The sequence below is a fragment of the Aulonocara stuartgranti genome (assembly GCF_965226115.1).
Source record: "Aulonocara stuartgranti genome assembly, chromosome: 16".
Taxonomy (NCBI): Eukaryota; Metazoa; Chordata; class Actinopteri; order Cichliformes; family Cichlidae; genus Aulonocara; species Aulonocara stuartgranti.
This window is the reverse complement of record NC_138952.1, coordinates 32875299-32890893: the sequence shown is the minus strand read 5'-3', so window position 1 is coordinate 32890893 and position 15595 is coordinate 32875299. Positions and strand designations below refer to the sequence as shown.

General features: G+C 43.2%; 2 protein-coding genes across 2 annotated transcripts; one reads left to right on the top strand and one right to left on the bottom strand.

Annotated features, from left to right (window-relative positions):
- Positions 1 to 4404: 4404 nt before the first annotated feature.
- LOC309691220 (uncharacterized protein) lies at positions 4405 to 6369 on the bottom strand (the record flags this gene model as incomplete). The annotated part of the gene is made up of 2 exons (XM_082508813.1): positions 4405 to 4736; positions 4872 to 6369. 2 exons carry the CDS (start codon positions 6367 to 6369, stop codon positions 4405 to 4407), a joined length of 1830 nt encoding a protein of 609 aa, XP_082364939.1.
- Positions 6370 to 6637: 268 nt separating this feature from the next.
- On the top strand, positions 6638 to 13817 carry hpxa (hemopexin a). Its single transcript, XM_082507678.1, has 11 exons — positions 6638 to 6727; positions 9614 to 9750; positions 10323 to 10357; positions 10466 to 10543; positions 11012 to 11169; positions 11738 to 11891; positions 12028 to 12240; positions 12425 to 12520; positions 12678 to 12805; positions 12893 to 13040; positions 13269 to 13817. Exons 2-11 carry the CDS (start codon positions 9695 to 9697, stop codon positions 13496 to 13498), a joined length of 1296 nt encoding a protein of 431 aa, XP_082363804.1. The 5' UTR covers positions 6638 to 6727; positions 9614 to 9694; the 3' UTR covers positions 13499 to 13817.
- The last annotated feature ends 1778 nt before the right edge of the window (positions 13818 to 15595 follow it).

The following is a 15595-nucleotide window of genomic DNA, read 5'->3' as shown; positions in this document are numbered from 1 at the left end:
GGGTTACATAAAGCAGAACACAAAAAGTCTAAATGCATAAACAATGGGTCACAGACCCACGACAATGACATCTTGTTTAAATTCAAATGTACAAAACAGGTTACACACTACGTAATGGATTGCTCAACAATGACACTGCAGACGGAAAACACATTCAGGGCCAGTATTTGTCAGCTTCACTACAACAACAATCTTTGTGCCAAAGATAGACTAGTGATGCAACGGGGCTTCTGTATGTGGAAAGAATTTTCTCCAAACAGAACAACAACAATATGTCCTCATGAGCAAATACGCAGCACTGTGCCACTGCTTTGTAACAGATGAGTCAGAGGTCTTCATTTAGAAGCGAATGCAATATTTAGCTAGTGTCAGTGTCAGTGGCAACATAAAGGTTTTACCCATTTAACACACTGTAAAAGTGCAATAACTTAAAGGATTGCATTTAAACATGAAACCTTGGTTTATTGTTTAAGAGTATTTCCAATGGAAATCATAAGTCAGTATAATAGTAATGAACATGTATAATGATTCACTTACTACATAAAGACCAACCTGCCTGTTCTATGCTTGGTTTTTGCTGTTGAATTGTGTCGTGCACTTTAGACTGAACCAGTGCGGCCTTTTGAGTCAGAAATACATTTTTTAAAACCAAATGTAACATAATAATGTAGCAATTTACCCCCACACAGAAACAAGGAGGGTATGAGTCCATCTTATTCCTCACCTAACAACATATTTAACATATAGTACATGGGGTACTAACTTGAGCCAAGAATAATTTTACTGTACAAGTAATCATAGTAATCATAATATATATATATAGCACTCCCAAATGCCTCCTTACTCTGTCTCTAAAGGAGAGGCCAAACATGCTTCAGAGGAAGCACATTTCTCCTTGTATCACAATCTCATCTCTCCTTACACCACCCAGAGAGCATGAGGGGCAGAACGTAGATCAACCTATAAATTGACAGCTTCAGGGTCAGCTCTCTCGTCACCCCATTACTGCAGATGCCACATCGATCTCTCAGTTTCCTGCTCCACTCTCCCGTCACTCATGAACAAGACCCTGAGATATTTAAAGTCCTCCACTAGTGTTGTGCGATAGCAAATTTTGGTATCGATCTAATACCAGTTAAAAAAAGTGCCAGTATTGCTGATACTAGTGCTGATACTTGTTTCCCTATTTCACTTAGCTGCTGGCAGTATGAACCAATCTCTCACTATGGTTGTGCAGGGACCAGAAACAACTAAAACCAACTAACACTAAACACACTACTGGGTGCACATATTGCACCTAGTTTGCCTCGTACAATGTTCAGGGCACGCTGGCATGTGACAGGAGGAGCATACAGTTTCCACCCCCTCTCTGTGATCCAGGAGCAAAGGTAACACCTTTTTCAAGTAGATCTCCCTGCTGAGCACTGGACCGTCAGCAGGTGGAGTTTTACTCACTCCTGGGAGGTGCAGCTCAGAATAAGACTTGTTAGTAGCAGTTTTAGGTCTCCTTTTCATGTGTTGCATGAGCAAGGCGCAATCCACTCCAGCAATGTCCCCAACATCAAGTCTGAGAAGATCCCCATCAGCATGATGAAGGCAGTAATAGTAAAATAATGCTATGTCTCAATCTTTACAACCTTTACATCTAATATGCTTTTTATGGTCTGAATAAAATATCGGCTTGTTTGCATTTTACACAGCAAGTCAGCTTTTTTAGAGTTGGATTTGTGGCTATTCTGCAAATATAAACAGACAAACAAAGACTCTGAATGGAACCCACTTGATTTAGATTAACTTTTATTTTGTATTGTTTCTGTGAAATGCCTTAGACTGGGAAGTTCTTTTGATATTAAAACTGTATTTTGTATTTGTATATTGGCCAGTCTGTGGCAGCAGTTGTGCGGAAATTTAAACAGCTCGCTTAACTTTCTCTCTATCTCTCCACACTATTCCACGTCTGCTCCCACTGATTTCCTTAATTCCCTCCCTAATACTAATCATTTCCCTCCTCCGCCTCTATGACAGCCACTCATCTCTTTGCCGTTAGCAAATTGAATCTTTCCACTCTCTTTACAGATTTATATGTCAGTGTTTTCCTGTTATTTTCCCTCAAAGACTTAAAACATTTAAATTGAGAGCTGTTATTGTTTCCCATGTTGGCATGGTATCCATTAGTGTGAGAAGATGTGTTTATAATACAGAAATACACAGAAAAAAATCAGTGTAATATATATGCGTAGAAAAGAGCTGCAAAACCTTTGACCTTAACAGAAAATGAAAGTCGTTTTTTTTTTTTGTTTTGTTTTTTTTACCTCTAGCTGTTATTAATGGATATGGCTGTGATAGTGACAAAGAACCTCACAAACAGAATGAGTGCCTAATTGCGAAGTACTTTAAACAAATGATTGACAAGGCCTTAACCTTGACTGAGGCATACAATGCTCCAAGTCTGTCACGTTGTGCACGTAGTACAAAGCAAATGTTTGCAAGCTGATTTTCAATAAAAATCAGCGCTGTCTTCCTCTGTATTGCTGACATGATGGAAGTTCACTGTAGAATACGTGTTGCACAGCATGTTTGAGGTTTGTGCTCTTTCGCCCTCAGATTAAAGAGATAAACAGGGTCATTGAAAACAAGAACTGAAAATGATCATTCATTTGATGTTTAGGCACACAGCTTCAAACCAATCTGTGCTGCAAAATCAGTAGCAGTGTGCCCCCGTGCGTCAGCACTTTCAGTTTGCAAAACAGTGGATGGATTCATTTGAGTTTTTTAATGAATCATCTGAGTATTTTACATTGTAAAAACACTTCAAATTATAAGGCTTCAAAATATTCAAATGATTGATTGAAGTAATTGAGAGTTTCTATTTGCGGGAGAAGTGATCGACTAAAGATCATAACAAGGAAACAAAATGAACTCTGTCAGCAAGTGATTAAAGGTAGTTGGTCTTAAATTCAAATTTTGAAAAGTTAAACGGGCAAAACCTTTGTTAGAATTAGAGTTTACAAATCCTGCAAATGTGCAGAAAGTTATTTACATGGAAAATAACAAGAAAAAAAAAAAGCAAGTTAGGAATAAACGCCAAGATGAAGGCAAACAGCTTTCCTTTTCAGTGATCAACAGAATATTTCAGCATATTCAAACCCCTGGTATCTCATAATTTTTTAAAACGACAATAACATTAACATTTATGATATTGTTTGGGTTTTACATATGTACCGGATGTCTCCCTAGACTGATATAAATGTTGTTCTGGCTGAGCCAGAATTCTAATGAAAGAGGATCAGATTAAAGGAGATTCTCCAATCAGACTCTAAGAGTGTCACGGCGAGTGAGGTGAGCCGTGTGGAGGCAATGAAGGAGGATCCAAACGCAGGCAGTCGTGAAGGTGGTTTATTGAGCATGAAAGTAAATACAAACGGCAAAGGGAGCTATGACTAACTAGACTGGGAACAAACTACAGAACACGAACCTGAACATGAGCAGAAACACTTAGCGGTTGACAGCAGGGAAACACACAGATGACGCAGGGTGGAATACACAGACGGACCAGCAACTACAATGACGGCAGACATGACTTAAATACACAGAATCACAGGGGAATTACACACAGGTGGTAGACACAGCTGGGAATAATCAACAAGACGAGACAAAGGTAAAACTGAACACACTCACATGAGACGCAGACCATCACAATAAAACAGGAACAAGCAACCATCACACTAAGACACAAACTCGACATAGAGAGACAGACAGAAAATGGCACATGGAGCTAGACAAATACTAAGCAGACACAACTGAAGAACAAATCCTAAACACCACAGAAACATGAAACTCAAATAATAAACATCATCATAATCAACACTACAAGAGAACAAGAAAACAATCCCTGATGCAAACTAAAACCAAAACATAATAAAACTCAAACTACTGGGTCCGACGGACCCAGAACCGTGACAGTACTCCCCCCTCTAAGGGCTGGCTCCCGACAGCCCCAAACAAAAAAAAGCACAAAGCACCAAGCCAGGGCGGGCGGAGGGGGTCCAGGAAGGAGGGTCCGAAACAAAAAAAAAAACAAGGAGCACAAGAGACCAGAATAAACCAAAAACAGGCCAACACAAAACAAGACCATTCACGAGTCCACAGTAAAGTCCGGGGGCCGACAACACAAGAGCCGAAACAGTTCAGGGGGCCGACCCTGCACACAGCAACGGCGACGACAGGCAAACAGTTCAGGAGGCCGACCGTGCACACGGCAATGGCGGCGACGGGCAAACAGTTCCGGAGGCCGATCACGTGGAAGGCAGTGGCGGCCACCGAGCAGGTCCGGAGGACGGCCGCGATGCCAGCGGCGGCGACGAACACCTTCCGGAGGCCGTCCCCGAAGGCCATGATGCCATCTCAGAGGCCCGGAAAACGGCCGGCAGAGGCGAGGCGGAACGGGTTGAGCTGGCACCGACGGCGGCGTGGCAACGGCAGGACCAGACGAGGACGAAGCAGAGGCAGGACGAAGCAGAGGCAGGACGAAGCAGAGGCAGGACGAAGCAGAGGCAGGACGAAGCAGAGGCAGGACGAAGCAGAGGCAGGACGAAGCAGAGGCAGGACGAAGCAGAGGCAGGACGAAGCAGAGGCAGGACCAGGCGAGGACGAAGCAGAGGCTGGACCAGGCGAGGACGAAGCAGAGGCTGGACCAGGCGAAGATGATGAAGACGGCAGCGGGACGGCTGCGGAACCTGACGGCAGCGGGACGGCTGCGGAACCTGACGGCAGCGGGACGGCTGCGGAACCTGACGGCAGCGGGACGGCTGCGGAACCTGACGGCAGCGGGACGGCTGCGGAACCTGACGGCAGCGGGACGGCTGCGGAACCTGACGGCGGTGATGCTGCAGAAGGTGATGTGGAGATGTGCTGGCTGGGTCCTCCAGGACCACCAGCAGATGTGAGGATGTGCTGGGTGGGCTCCACGGGCCCTCCAGCAGACGAGGCTTGAGGCTGGCTGGGTTCTCCTAAACCCCCAGCAGACGACACTTGAGGCTGGCTGGGTTCTCCTAAACCCCCAGCAGACGACACTTGAGGCTGGCTGGGTTCTCCTAAACCCCCAGCAGACGACACTTGAGGCTGGCTGGGTTCTCCTAAACCCCCAGCAGACGACACTTGAGGCTGGACGGGCTCCTCAGGCCCTCCAGGGAAAGCAGTCTCTGAAGCAGCAGGTACGGAGACCTCTGCCAGTGTGGACACTGGCTGGGACTGAGCAGCACCGTGGCTAGACTCAGGCAGCAACAGTGGGATACAGTCCTCAGAGGGCTGGAAGTGTTCCCCAATACACTCAGCAGAGGACTGAGGCGGACGGGTGAACTCACTTGAGCTCTCAGGGGGTGCTGAGAGCCGAGACTGTTCAGGTGAGTTCTCCGGTGAGGCTGCTGGTGCTGGTGTCTTGACCTCTAGGGGTCCAGAGTTGGCTGGTGACTGACACCCAGCCTCTGGGGAGGCCCTAGAGGGAGCAACTGCCTCTGAGATGGCCAGCTTAAATGAACCAGCAAAAGTTTGTGTGGAGTGTGTTCCCTGCTTGTAATGAGGCTGTGAGGATAAAGGCTGGGTAAATGAGTGGACAGGCTGCTGAACTGGTGGCAACTGAGCTACAGGTAGCAAAGTAGTAACAGGTGGTGGAGTGGCTGGCTGAACTGATAAGGCTGATGACTCTCTTGCCAACTGAGCTATTGACTGGGCTATGGACTGTAACATGGTGTCTACTGGGTCTGACTGTGACTGTGATGGAGGTGATGAGTGAGTGGCTGACTGAGTTAGCGACTGCTGGGAAGCTAACCGAGCTACCGGCTGAGCAGCTGACTCAACGAACACAGCCCCGGTATAAACAGTCATATGAACTGGTGAAACAGACAGAGCGTCTTTTCCACTCACCACAGCCGGCAGTTCTGAAGTCCTATTCTCCAGCTGTGGGGCGACGCGCCAACGGCGCGATCGTCGCTTCCTCCCGGGCAAAACCTCCGGCGGGCCGGGCAAAACCTCCGGCGGGCCGGGCAAAACCTCCGGCGGGCCGGGCAAAACCTCCGGCGGGCCGGGCAAAACCTCCGGCGGGCCGGGCAAAACCTCCGGCGTCCGGCTGGGTTGGGAAGCGATAGCGGCTGGTGGGTGTAGGTGAAGTTCGTGAAGGATGAAGTCTTGCGCGAGTGGGTGTAGTGAGTCCAATAGCCAGGGATAATCCGTGAGCAGCTGTTGCAGTCTGGCTTCCAGAACGTGGAGGAATGCTTCTCCCTCATGCTCTAGCCACAGGTTGATTATTTGTGAAGCGGAGTTCGTGATGAGGTCCCGAAGCTCCGTGGGTGGGGTGAATGCCGCTGGATCCATATCTGGCTGGTCCGTACTGTCACGGCGAGTGAGGTGAGCCGTGTGGAGGCAATGAAGGAGGATCCAAACGCAGGCAGTCGTGAAGGTGGTTTATTGAGCATGAAAGTAAATACAAACGGCAAAGGGAGCTATGACTAACTAGACTGGGAACAAACTAACTACAGAACACGAACCTGAACATGAGCAGAAACACTTAGCGGTTGACAGCAGGGAAACACACAGATGACACAGGGTGGAATACACAGACGGACCAGCAACTACAATGACGGCAGACATGACTTAAATACACAGAGAATCACAGGGGAATTACACACAGGTGGTAGACACAGCTGGGAATAATCAACAAGACGAGACAAAGGTAAAACTGAACACACTCACATGAGACGCAGACCATCACAATAAAACAGGAACAAGCAACCATCACACTAAGACACAAACTCGACATAGAGAGACAGACAGAAAATGGCACATGGAGCTAGACAAATACTAAGCAGACACAACTGAAGAACAAATCCTAAACACCACAGAAACATGAAACTCAAATAATAAACATCATCATAATCAACACTACAAGAGAACAAGAAAACAATCCCTGATGCAAACTAAAACCAAAACATAATAAAACTCAAACTACTGGGTCCGACGGACCCAGAACCGTGACAAAGAGGATGTTTTTTGTTTGTTTTTTACTCCTTAAGTGTAGGGATTGTGTATCTGGTGTATTTGTGATATTTCTGTTGATGACTAAACTCGACTGCGCTCGGATCATCGGCCTTTATTCTTATTGACATTCCTAAACAAATAGAAGATGTGGGATGACAAAGCTTATCTTTGCGTGTGAGGGCCACACATAGGCCCACAAGTTCAGGTTTCTGAGGTGATGTGTGCATCTAGGTTACGGTACTTTTTAATTCTCATCATACTGATTGGAATCCATGCAAACCCAAGCAATATATCACACAAGTGATTTTTTTTTCTATCATTCAAATTTTTTTAATAACAGGCAAGAGGTCTGCATTGTCTGTGTGTCTATTTGAGAAGCATCTTAGACAGGCAGAGTTTCTCAGAAGCAAAGGTGGGCAGAGGTTCACAGACTTGCAAAGCACTGCATTTCAAACCTGTTGCACAATTTCAGAAAAAATATCTTTCACCTTAAAATTGCAAAGACTTTGAATGTGTCTTCATCTGCAATACATAATATCAAAGATTGAGAGAGTCTAGAGATCTCTCTGCATGAGGGACAAGGCCAAATTTTGGAGCATCATGAAATGAAAAACATGACAAAGAAGGATCTGAAAATGTTAAGCAGCTAGAGTCCTGTAAGGACAGAAAAAGGGACAATCATCTCCCAAAAGTCCAGCAGCTGGTATCCTTAGTTCCCAGATGTTCCCTGGAGTGCTGACAACAGAAGAGGTTATGCGACTTTGTGGTACATTCAAGTTCTTCAGATTCTGTCATATTCATTTTAAAGATTGAAGGTATTTTCTATAAATAAAATATGGCTTTATGAGATTTGTAAACCATTGCATTCTGTTTTTCTGTTTACATTTGACACATCCTTGCAGTTTTGGGGTTTGTGTTTGGCAGTTTAGCTCTTTTCTTGTGCACTACTTTCCTCCCATTTGCATACATGATAAGAGAAAGCAGCAACAAGAAACCAACGCAAACAGAGCATGGATGCATGACGACAGATGTGCCACTGAAGAACAGCAGGAAAGGAGGAGCGAAAGCATAAGTGGGTTGCAAAGTGGCTGGCAGTTCTCAGAAATGTGCCAATTGGATGTACAGAAGGACATCAGCAGAGCAGTCAGTTGATGAGGGCTGCCCCTGAGATAAGCTGATCTGCCACGGCTTGACTTGTAGATGCAATGAAACAATGTTCACAGACAAGTTTGTCAGTCATCGTTGGAATTTAACTGCGCAGAGTGAGTTTCACACACCTGTCTCCTGTCACCTTTTCAGCACTGAATAACACAGACTCAGAACAGCAGTCTGATAAAACTGTGTAAAACTCTTTAGCTAAAAAAAAGTTAAAGAACACCAAAGCGTTCACGGTCATGGTTTATGGAAACTTTGCATCCTCTTCTCTCTTCTCACTTCAAACCTGAAAATTTTCCATCACATGAAAAACAAACAAACAGCACTCCTGCAGTAGAAAAAAATCAGCATTACTAACATTTCATAACCTTAAATTAGGTTTTGTTTATACATCATTTAAACACCATAATGCACATTTGAAAAAGTATAACATCATATACAATGAGACTGATATTATCTTCCTTTTTAAAAATCTTACGGTGACTTCTTTGGCAGCATTTATTGACTTCATCTCCCATGAGCTTTAGTGAATCTTTTGTTTGTGCATTTAATAGCATATTTGCAACAAATAGGAAGCACAGGACAAGTTATTAAAAATGGAATAGAAGGCGTGCTGCCTGTTCCCTTTGTGTGGGCTCTATGTACGTGCTGTACATAGAGCCCACACAAAGGGAACAATTTTTACTGATAAGTATTACCTACACTGAGGCCATCCTACTTCTTCTGTTAATGTTCACTTTACAAACATTATACAACACTTAGTCCAAGGATTGTGAAACACTGCAGTCAGCAGTTTTTGTTTAATTTAGTGGGGGTAGTGGGTTAGTAACCTCTCAGGTAGCTGGACCTGGTCTGGCCTGCAGATCCAGCTCAGGCAGACTTCTGGAATATTCTGAAAAGATATTTGTTGCATGTGATGAGTAAAGTGGTTCAGTTATGCACATCAATAAATTGAGATGCTTTTGTACACTTTTTGTCACATCAAATGATCTACAGGTATCGACGAGCCTTTCTCTGGAAAACAGTAATCTTGCATAAATATGACATTAGGTATGCACTGGTGTGCATGTAGGTTTTAATGCTGTGGAATATTCACCCACATTCATATTCTCAAAAGTGATGATTGCACAAGTCTGCTTTTTATTCAGTGCTGTAGCATGATGACATAAGATATATACGTGATTAGACTTCTGTGCCCAAAAAATAAAAGGGGTAACCCATCAAATTCTATGAATCTCTGTTGCACCAGGACTTTTCCTGGTAGGTGGTTTGAACAAAGACAAGTCAGAGGTGGAGGTCTGTGGGGGCACAGCTCTGGGGACTCATCAAATATTGTGGGCGTCTTTTGATAAAGCTACTGGTTGTGCACATTGTCCCCTCCTCCTCTGGTACCCATTGTGATGTGACCTTTTAAACTGGGCTACAGTATAAAAGAACGCAGCAGCAGTTGCAGGGGTACCTTTGGCTCAGCTCTCCAGGCCTATCTGGTCTCAGAGGAATCCTCATCATGAAGCTGCTTTCCTGCATCCTGTTGCTTACCCTAGCCCTGGGATGGGCTCACTCGTAAGTGGACTTGCACTTCTAATGAAGAGATAAAACCCAGACAGTTTGAATGTTTTTTAATGCCACTTGTTTAATTTTTTTCATTAAAACTCAATACTAATGTAATGAGTTACAGGGGACATCATGTTGTGTCTTTGCTGCATATCTAAAATGTTTCCAGATAACTTTTTTTGTTGTTTGTGCTAAATGCAGACATGATTACAGATCTAAAGCAACACTTTAATTTAGCTAAAGTCACTTTTTATACTTCCTGAGTTAAGCAGCGTTGATACAGGAAAAAATAAGACAAGAAATTATGATAATAAAAGCATTGTAGTGATATTTTCGTAAGTATGCTACACCAATTTGAATTGTTTTAACCCCACATGATCTCATTATTTTCTCTGGATATCACACAACATGACATTGTGGCTTCATACAGTATAGCTTGAGTAAAAAACTAGATGAAGACTGAAAACTCCTCTCACGTGCGTTTTCCCTTTAACAATTTTGTAAAACTAAAAGTCCGAGCCTAAGTTTTGAGTGAAATTGCTTAAAGTGATAACATGCCTTTTCTCTGCTGGTAAAACCAGGCAAGGAGGAGGTCATCCACCACATGAACATGATTGTGAGTTGAAAGATTTTATTCTTTTAAATTCACAGACATTTCTCAACACAACTGCTGTCATGTTCTATATTATGAGCCTTCTTCTCACTTTCACCTGATATTCTGCAGATGACCTTGACCGCTGTAAAGGTCTTGAGATGGATGCTGTTGCAGTGAATGAAGAGGGAATCCCATACTTTTTCAAGGGTAAGAATCTATAGAGGAGTCATGAGCAGGCATTTTGACACTGAGCGATCGTGGCTCAAGAGTTGGCAATTCGTCTTGTAATCGCAAGGTTGCCGGTTCGAGTTCCGACAGTCTCGGTCGTTGTGTCCTTGGGCAAGACTCTTCACCCGTTACTTACTGGTGGCACCAGTGTCCGGCAGCCTCGCCTCTGTCAGTGCGCCCCAGGGTGGCTGTGGCTACAATGTAGCTGCCATCACCAGTGTGTGGATGACTGGATGTGTAAAGTGCTTTGGGGTCCTTGGGGACTAAGTAAAGCGCTATACAAATACAGGCCATTTACTGCATGAGGGAAAGTTATGACCTGGGAATATGTCATACTTTTAAAATGTGTTTGATCATCATAGAGCTCTAATGGAGTATGAACTGCAGCATGCATAAAAAGTGTGATTGGCTCTATTTAATGACTGTGTCCCGTATATGTTCTGTCAGGTGACCATTTATACAAGGGCTTCCACGGCCTTGCCGAGCTCTCCAATGAGAGTTTCGCTGAGTTGGACGACCATCATCACCTGGGCCATGTGGACGCTGCTTTCCACATGCACTTTGAAGACAACCCCGACGACCACGACCGCATGTTCTTCTTCTTGGTATGGCTTTTTATTGTGTTATTGATCATAACAGAGTTTGGCAACAGGCAAACATCCAGAGAAGGAAACAGTTTAAATAATCCAATAGGAATTACAACACAAAGCAAGATGGATAGCAAGACTAGAGTGGAGAGAGGGAGACAACAGCTGTCCTTGCAGTTGAGCTGGCAGAATAGTGTGACTAGAAAACAGGTATGATGTAGGCCAGTGGCTTTCAAACATTTTGTGTGCAAAGCACACCTGCACTCATATCTGTGCAAAATAGTCTCCATCATGCCATCTGACATGTCTGGACTGGTGTGCACCACAAATACCTTTCTCAGTTTCTTTTTGCATTCTCATGAGTAATTATAGCTGTTCAAGTGTGATGATGATTAAAATTTATCAACATTCCACAACTGCCCAAACTTTGGGGTTGAAAACTGCTGTAAATGTGAAGCCTTTGCAAAATAAATTTTGTCTGCATTACTGCTTTCTGAAAGCGATACAAAGTGAGATTCTCCTGATTTGACTGCAAAAGCCTAACAACTTGTCAGTTGAATCTTACTTGTGTTTTTTTTAAACATAGGACAACAAGGTGTTCAGCTTTTACAAGCACAAGCTGGAGGCTGGCTACCCCAAGGATATCTCTGAAGTCTTCCCTGGAATCCCCAACGATCTGGATGCTGCTGTGGAATGTCCTCACCCAGAGTGCGCCAACGACTCCGTTATCTTCTTCAAAGGTAAATAAAAGTTTTCACTGACTGTGAGAAAACTGTGGTTATTATTCCTATGAGACCAAGAACATTTTTCACTATTTCCAAAAAAAAAGCTACCCGAGGAAAAACTTTAAAACACGCGTCTTTTTTTCCCCTGAAGGGGACGAAATCTACCACTACGATCTTAAAAGCAAGGCTGTAGAAGAGAAAGAGTTCAAGTCCATGCCAAACTGCACATCGGCTTTCCGCTTCATGGAGCACTACTATTGCTTCCACGGGCACATGTTCTCCAAATTTGATCCAAAGACTGGCGAAGTGCACGGCAAATACCCCAAAGAGGCCCGCGACTACTTCATGAGATGCTCCAAGTTCAGTAAGTTAAAAAGCAAAGTGAGCAATGTGATCAGATATGACTTCAAATTTGACACAGCTGTAGATTTAAATACCGTTTCTGTGCTGTCGATGTTCCGGGACTGTAATTTTCTAGACCAAAGTTATGTTTTGTATTTTTAACAAAAATACACTTTTTTTGTTGTTGTTATTTTTTTTTTGTTCAGGTCCTGACAGCGACCATGTGGAGAGAGAGCGATGCAGCCGTGTTCACCTGGATGCCATCACATCAGACGACGCTGGAAACATTTATGCCTTCAGAGGTGAGATCTGACATCAGAACACATCATATACATTTATATGTTGTTCCAACATCTAAATCACTGTACTGAAGTGACGGCATTATGATCAGGGCTGGGTCTGAGGTTTGGCTGTACACCCAGCGTTCATCAGAGCTTGATTTATTCTCTTATGTCACAGGCCACCATTACCTCCGTAAAGATGACAATGACACACTGACCTCTGACACCATCGAGAATGATTTCAAGGAGCTGCACAGTGAGGTGGACGCCGCTTTCTCTTATGAAAATCACCTTTACTTGATCAAGGTAAAGCACCTGGAAGCACATTTCTGATCCTGTCATTAACTCTGCACACCATATTTACCATGTTTTCTGTTTCTCTTTTCTCCCAAGAATAACAATTTGTATGTTTACCGAGTCGGTGAGCCCCACATCCACCTCGATGGTTACCCCAAACCTGTGACGGAGGAGCTGGGCATTGAGGGTCCCATTGATGCTGCATTCGTCTGTGAGGACCATCACATTGCTCACATTATCAAAGGTATAAACACAGGCAGAAATACAGAAAGCAAGTATTGATTATCCCTGTATCACTTCTAGGACTGCTTTGAACTACATGATGTAGTTACATCATGTAGTGTTATTTGATCACTTAGATGACACAATAAGTCATTTAGCACTTACTTGAAAATGGTCACAATTATATTTACAAAGAACTAAGACTTTTAGATAGATATCTTACCATATCGTTCTGCCTTTTTTCCATCAGGTAATCAGATGCATGATGTGGAACTGAAAGTCACCCCACGTAAGGCAGGAAACGAGCGTCCAATCGGACCCTTCAAGAGAGTCGATACTGCCATGTGCGGTCCCGGAGGAGTTAAGGTGATCATAGGAAATCACTTCTACCACTTTGATAGCACCAAACTGCTTTCTACTGCCAGGTCCCTGCCTGAGCAGCACAAAGTGTCTCTGGAGCTGTTTGGCTGTGATCACTAGGACTGAATGGGTTGTGCAGGACATCGCATACAACACAGTGAAATATGGAGAAACAAAAGCACCAACGACTTCAGACAAGAGGCGCCACATGACAAGTTGCTAAGCTTTTGACTAAGAGCACTTACAGCTGATGCAGTATTTCATACCCATTGTTTCCCTTCCATGTCTTAGTAGTAGCCTTCTTTAATTCATTTAGAGGGTTGTTACTTTTCATGCTAAAGCTCTGTGGTCCTCCACGCAAAGTGTGCTACCAAGAAGGCAGATGTTTTTCTGTGATTCGTTTTGTACAGTGCTGTTGTGAATAAAGCAAAGTGGCAACAACCAAGAAGGTGAAACAGTGATGATTTATTTCTGTGATGTGTTAATAAGTTTCCAGGATGCTTCTCGGGCAGGTCCACGTACTCTGATACTACACTTGCAAGGATAGAGAGTTTTTCCTACATAGTTCACTTTCTGAATATCCAAGAAAGAAAATACTTTCTGTACAGTACAAACAAACAACACATATACCATGAATATGAGTAGACTATACCTGTAGCATTTAAAAAGAAATTACATGTTACTTATAACATGTAACTGCATTTTCTTTTATAACTTACTACAGTACATTTTAACTAGACTTTTTTCAAGTGGGCCTATGCTGATTGATTGCAATGGAGTGGCAACCTGTCTGGAGTGCATCCTGCTCCTGCCCTATAGACAGGTGGCATAGACTCAGTGATAAGGGGCTGAGAAAGAAGTCTAAAGATAATATTTATTAGTGCTTTTATACATCTGAGAAGCTGTTTTGCGAACAGTTTTTCCAGAGGCAAAACAAGGAGACTTTCCGACCTTTTACCAGCAGAGGGCAGAAGAGTTCCACTTGGTTGATCTGCTACTTTATGACGATAGAATGAGAACAATACTTCTGTCTTTGCCTTTTCTGTAACTCTGCTTTTGTTTCTTGCAAACAGAGCAGTACAGATAAGTCAGAGCAGGTGTTAAATCATCTTATTCCTGTGAGGCACACATAGATGAGATGTGAATTATCCACAGGAAGCTTTGGTGTTCCTGTGCTTGTGAACTCCCACGAACCAGCTGCAGCTGGAAAAAAACACAACATTTGGTTGACAGAAACCTGATGTTTTCTACCTGGTGAATAAACAGTGAGCAGTAAAAATATTCAGTGCATGTCTTTGCGAAATGGTAAGAACTAAATTCCTTTAACTTTCAAGTATCTGCAACTGGTTCCATTTTACAGTGTTCAATGCCCCGACACCAAATCTGCCAGGATTTCTTCAGATCTGTTCAATTTAAAATATAAACAAAGACTAGAGTTTTTCAAATATGTGAATGCTGACCTATTTAAAAAAAACAACTAAAACTTTTGTAAACACATATACTTTTAGTACATTTGTCTTGTGATATACTATCAAAGCTGTGTGGCTGCATACTATTATCACATATTATTATTATGGAAGTAGCAGCAGTTCACATGTACACCTCAGGGCCCCGCACAAGACTAAAATGTTATAATATGTTAGAGCAAAACCTAATTATTCATTTTAAGTAACTGTGCACATTCAGCAGCGAAAACCCCCCAGAAAAGGTCTACGGTACGTCTCCGTTGATAGTGACCCTCATTGTAGGCATCACAATATGTCACATGTCACATTTGAAAAAAAGGTTCTTCCAAGTCATAATAGTCAAGTGACAAAAAACACACTATAAAAAAAAACTTTATTTACATTTTTTCCAAAAAAATTACTTTTTGCTTGCCTACAAAACATTTGAGTTCAAGGTTAGTGTGGAGCTGTCACTGATGAGAATCAGGAATGACATCAAGGCATCACAGTGACTTGTGATTATTTTGGGAATTTACTAATATCAGTCTTCAGTTTGCTTTTTCTTTAAAAGCTATCATATGTATCAGCCCCACATTAAAAAGTGAGGCATATCTTTACATGTGATGGCCACATTTTGAACGCTGAGTTTCTTACTCGGTATAGCAGAGTGTCTGCCAGTGGGTGGCCTGTCACCAGTGTCATATCCACTTTACCCTAGCAATCCACCGCTGCAATGTGTGCAGACATATCATGACATCAGTGCTGAAGATGG

Bases quoted from the DNA above. Each gene is read 5' to 3' on its own strand.
- hpxa (XM_082507678.1), top strand. From the start codon at position 9,695: ATGAAGCTGCTTTCCTGCATCCTGTTGCTTACCCTAGCCCTGGGATGG. The intron at 11,170-11,737 runs GTATGGCTTTTT...TTTTAAACATAG, and splicing joins ACCGCATGTTCTTCTTCTTG to GACAACAAGGTGTTCAGCTT. The intron at 12,241-12,424 runs GTAAGTTAAAAA...TTTTTTGTTCAG, and splicing joins CATGAGATGCTCCAAGTTCA to GTCCTGACAGCGACCATGTG.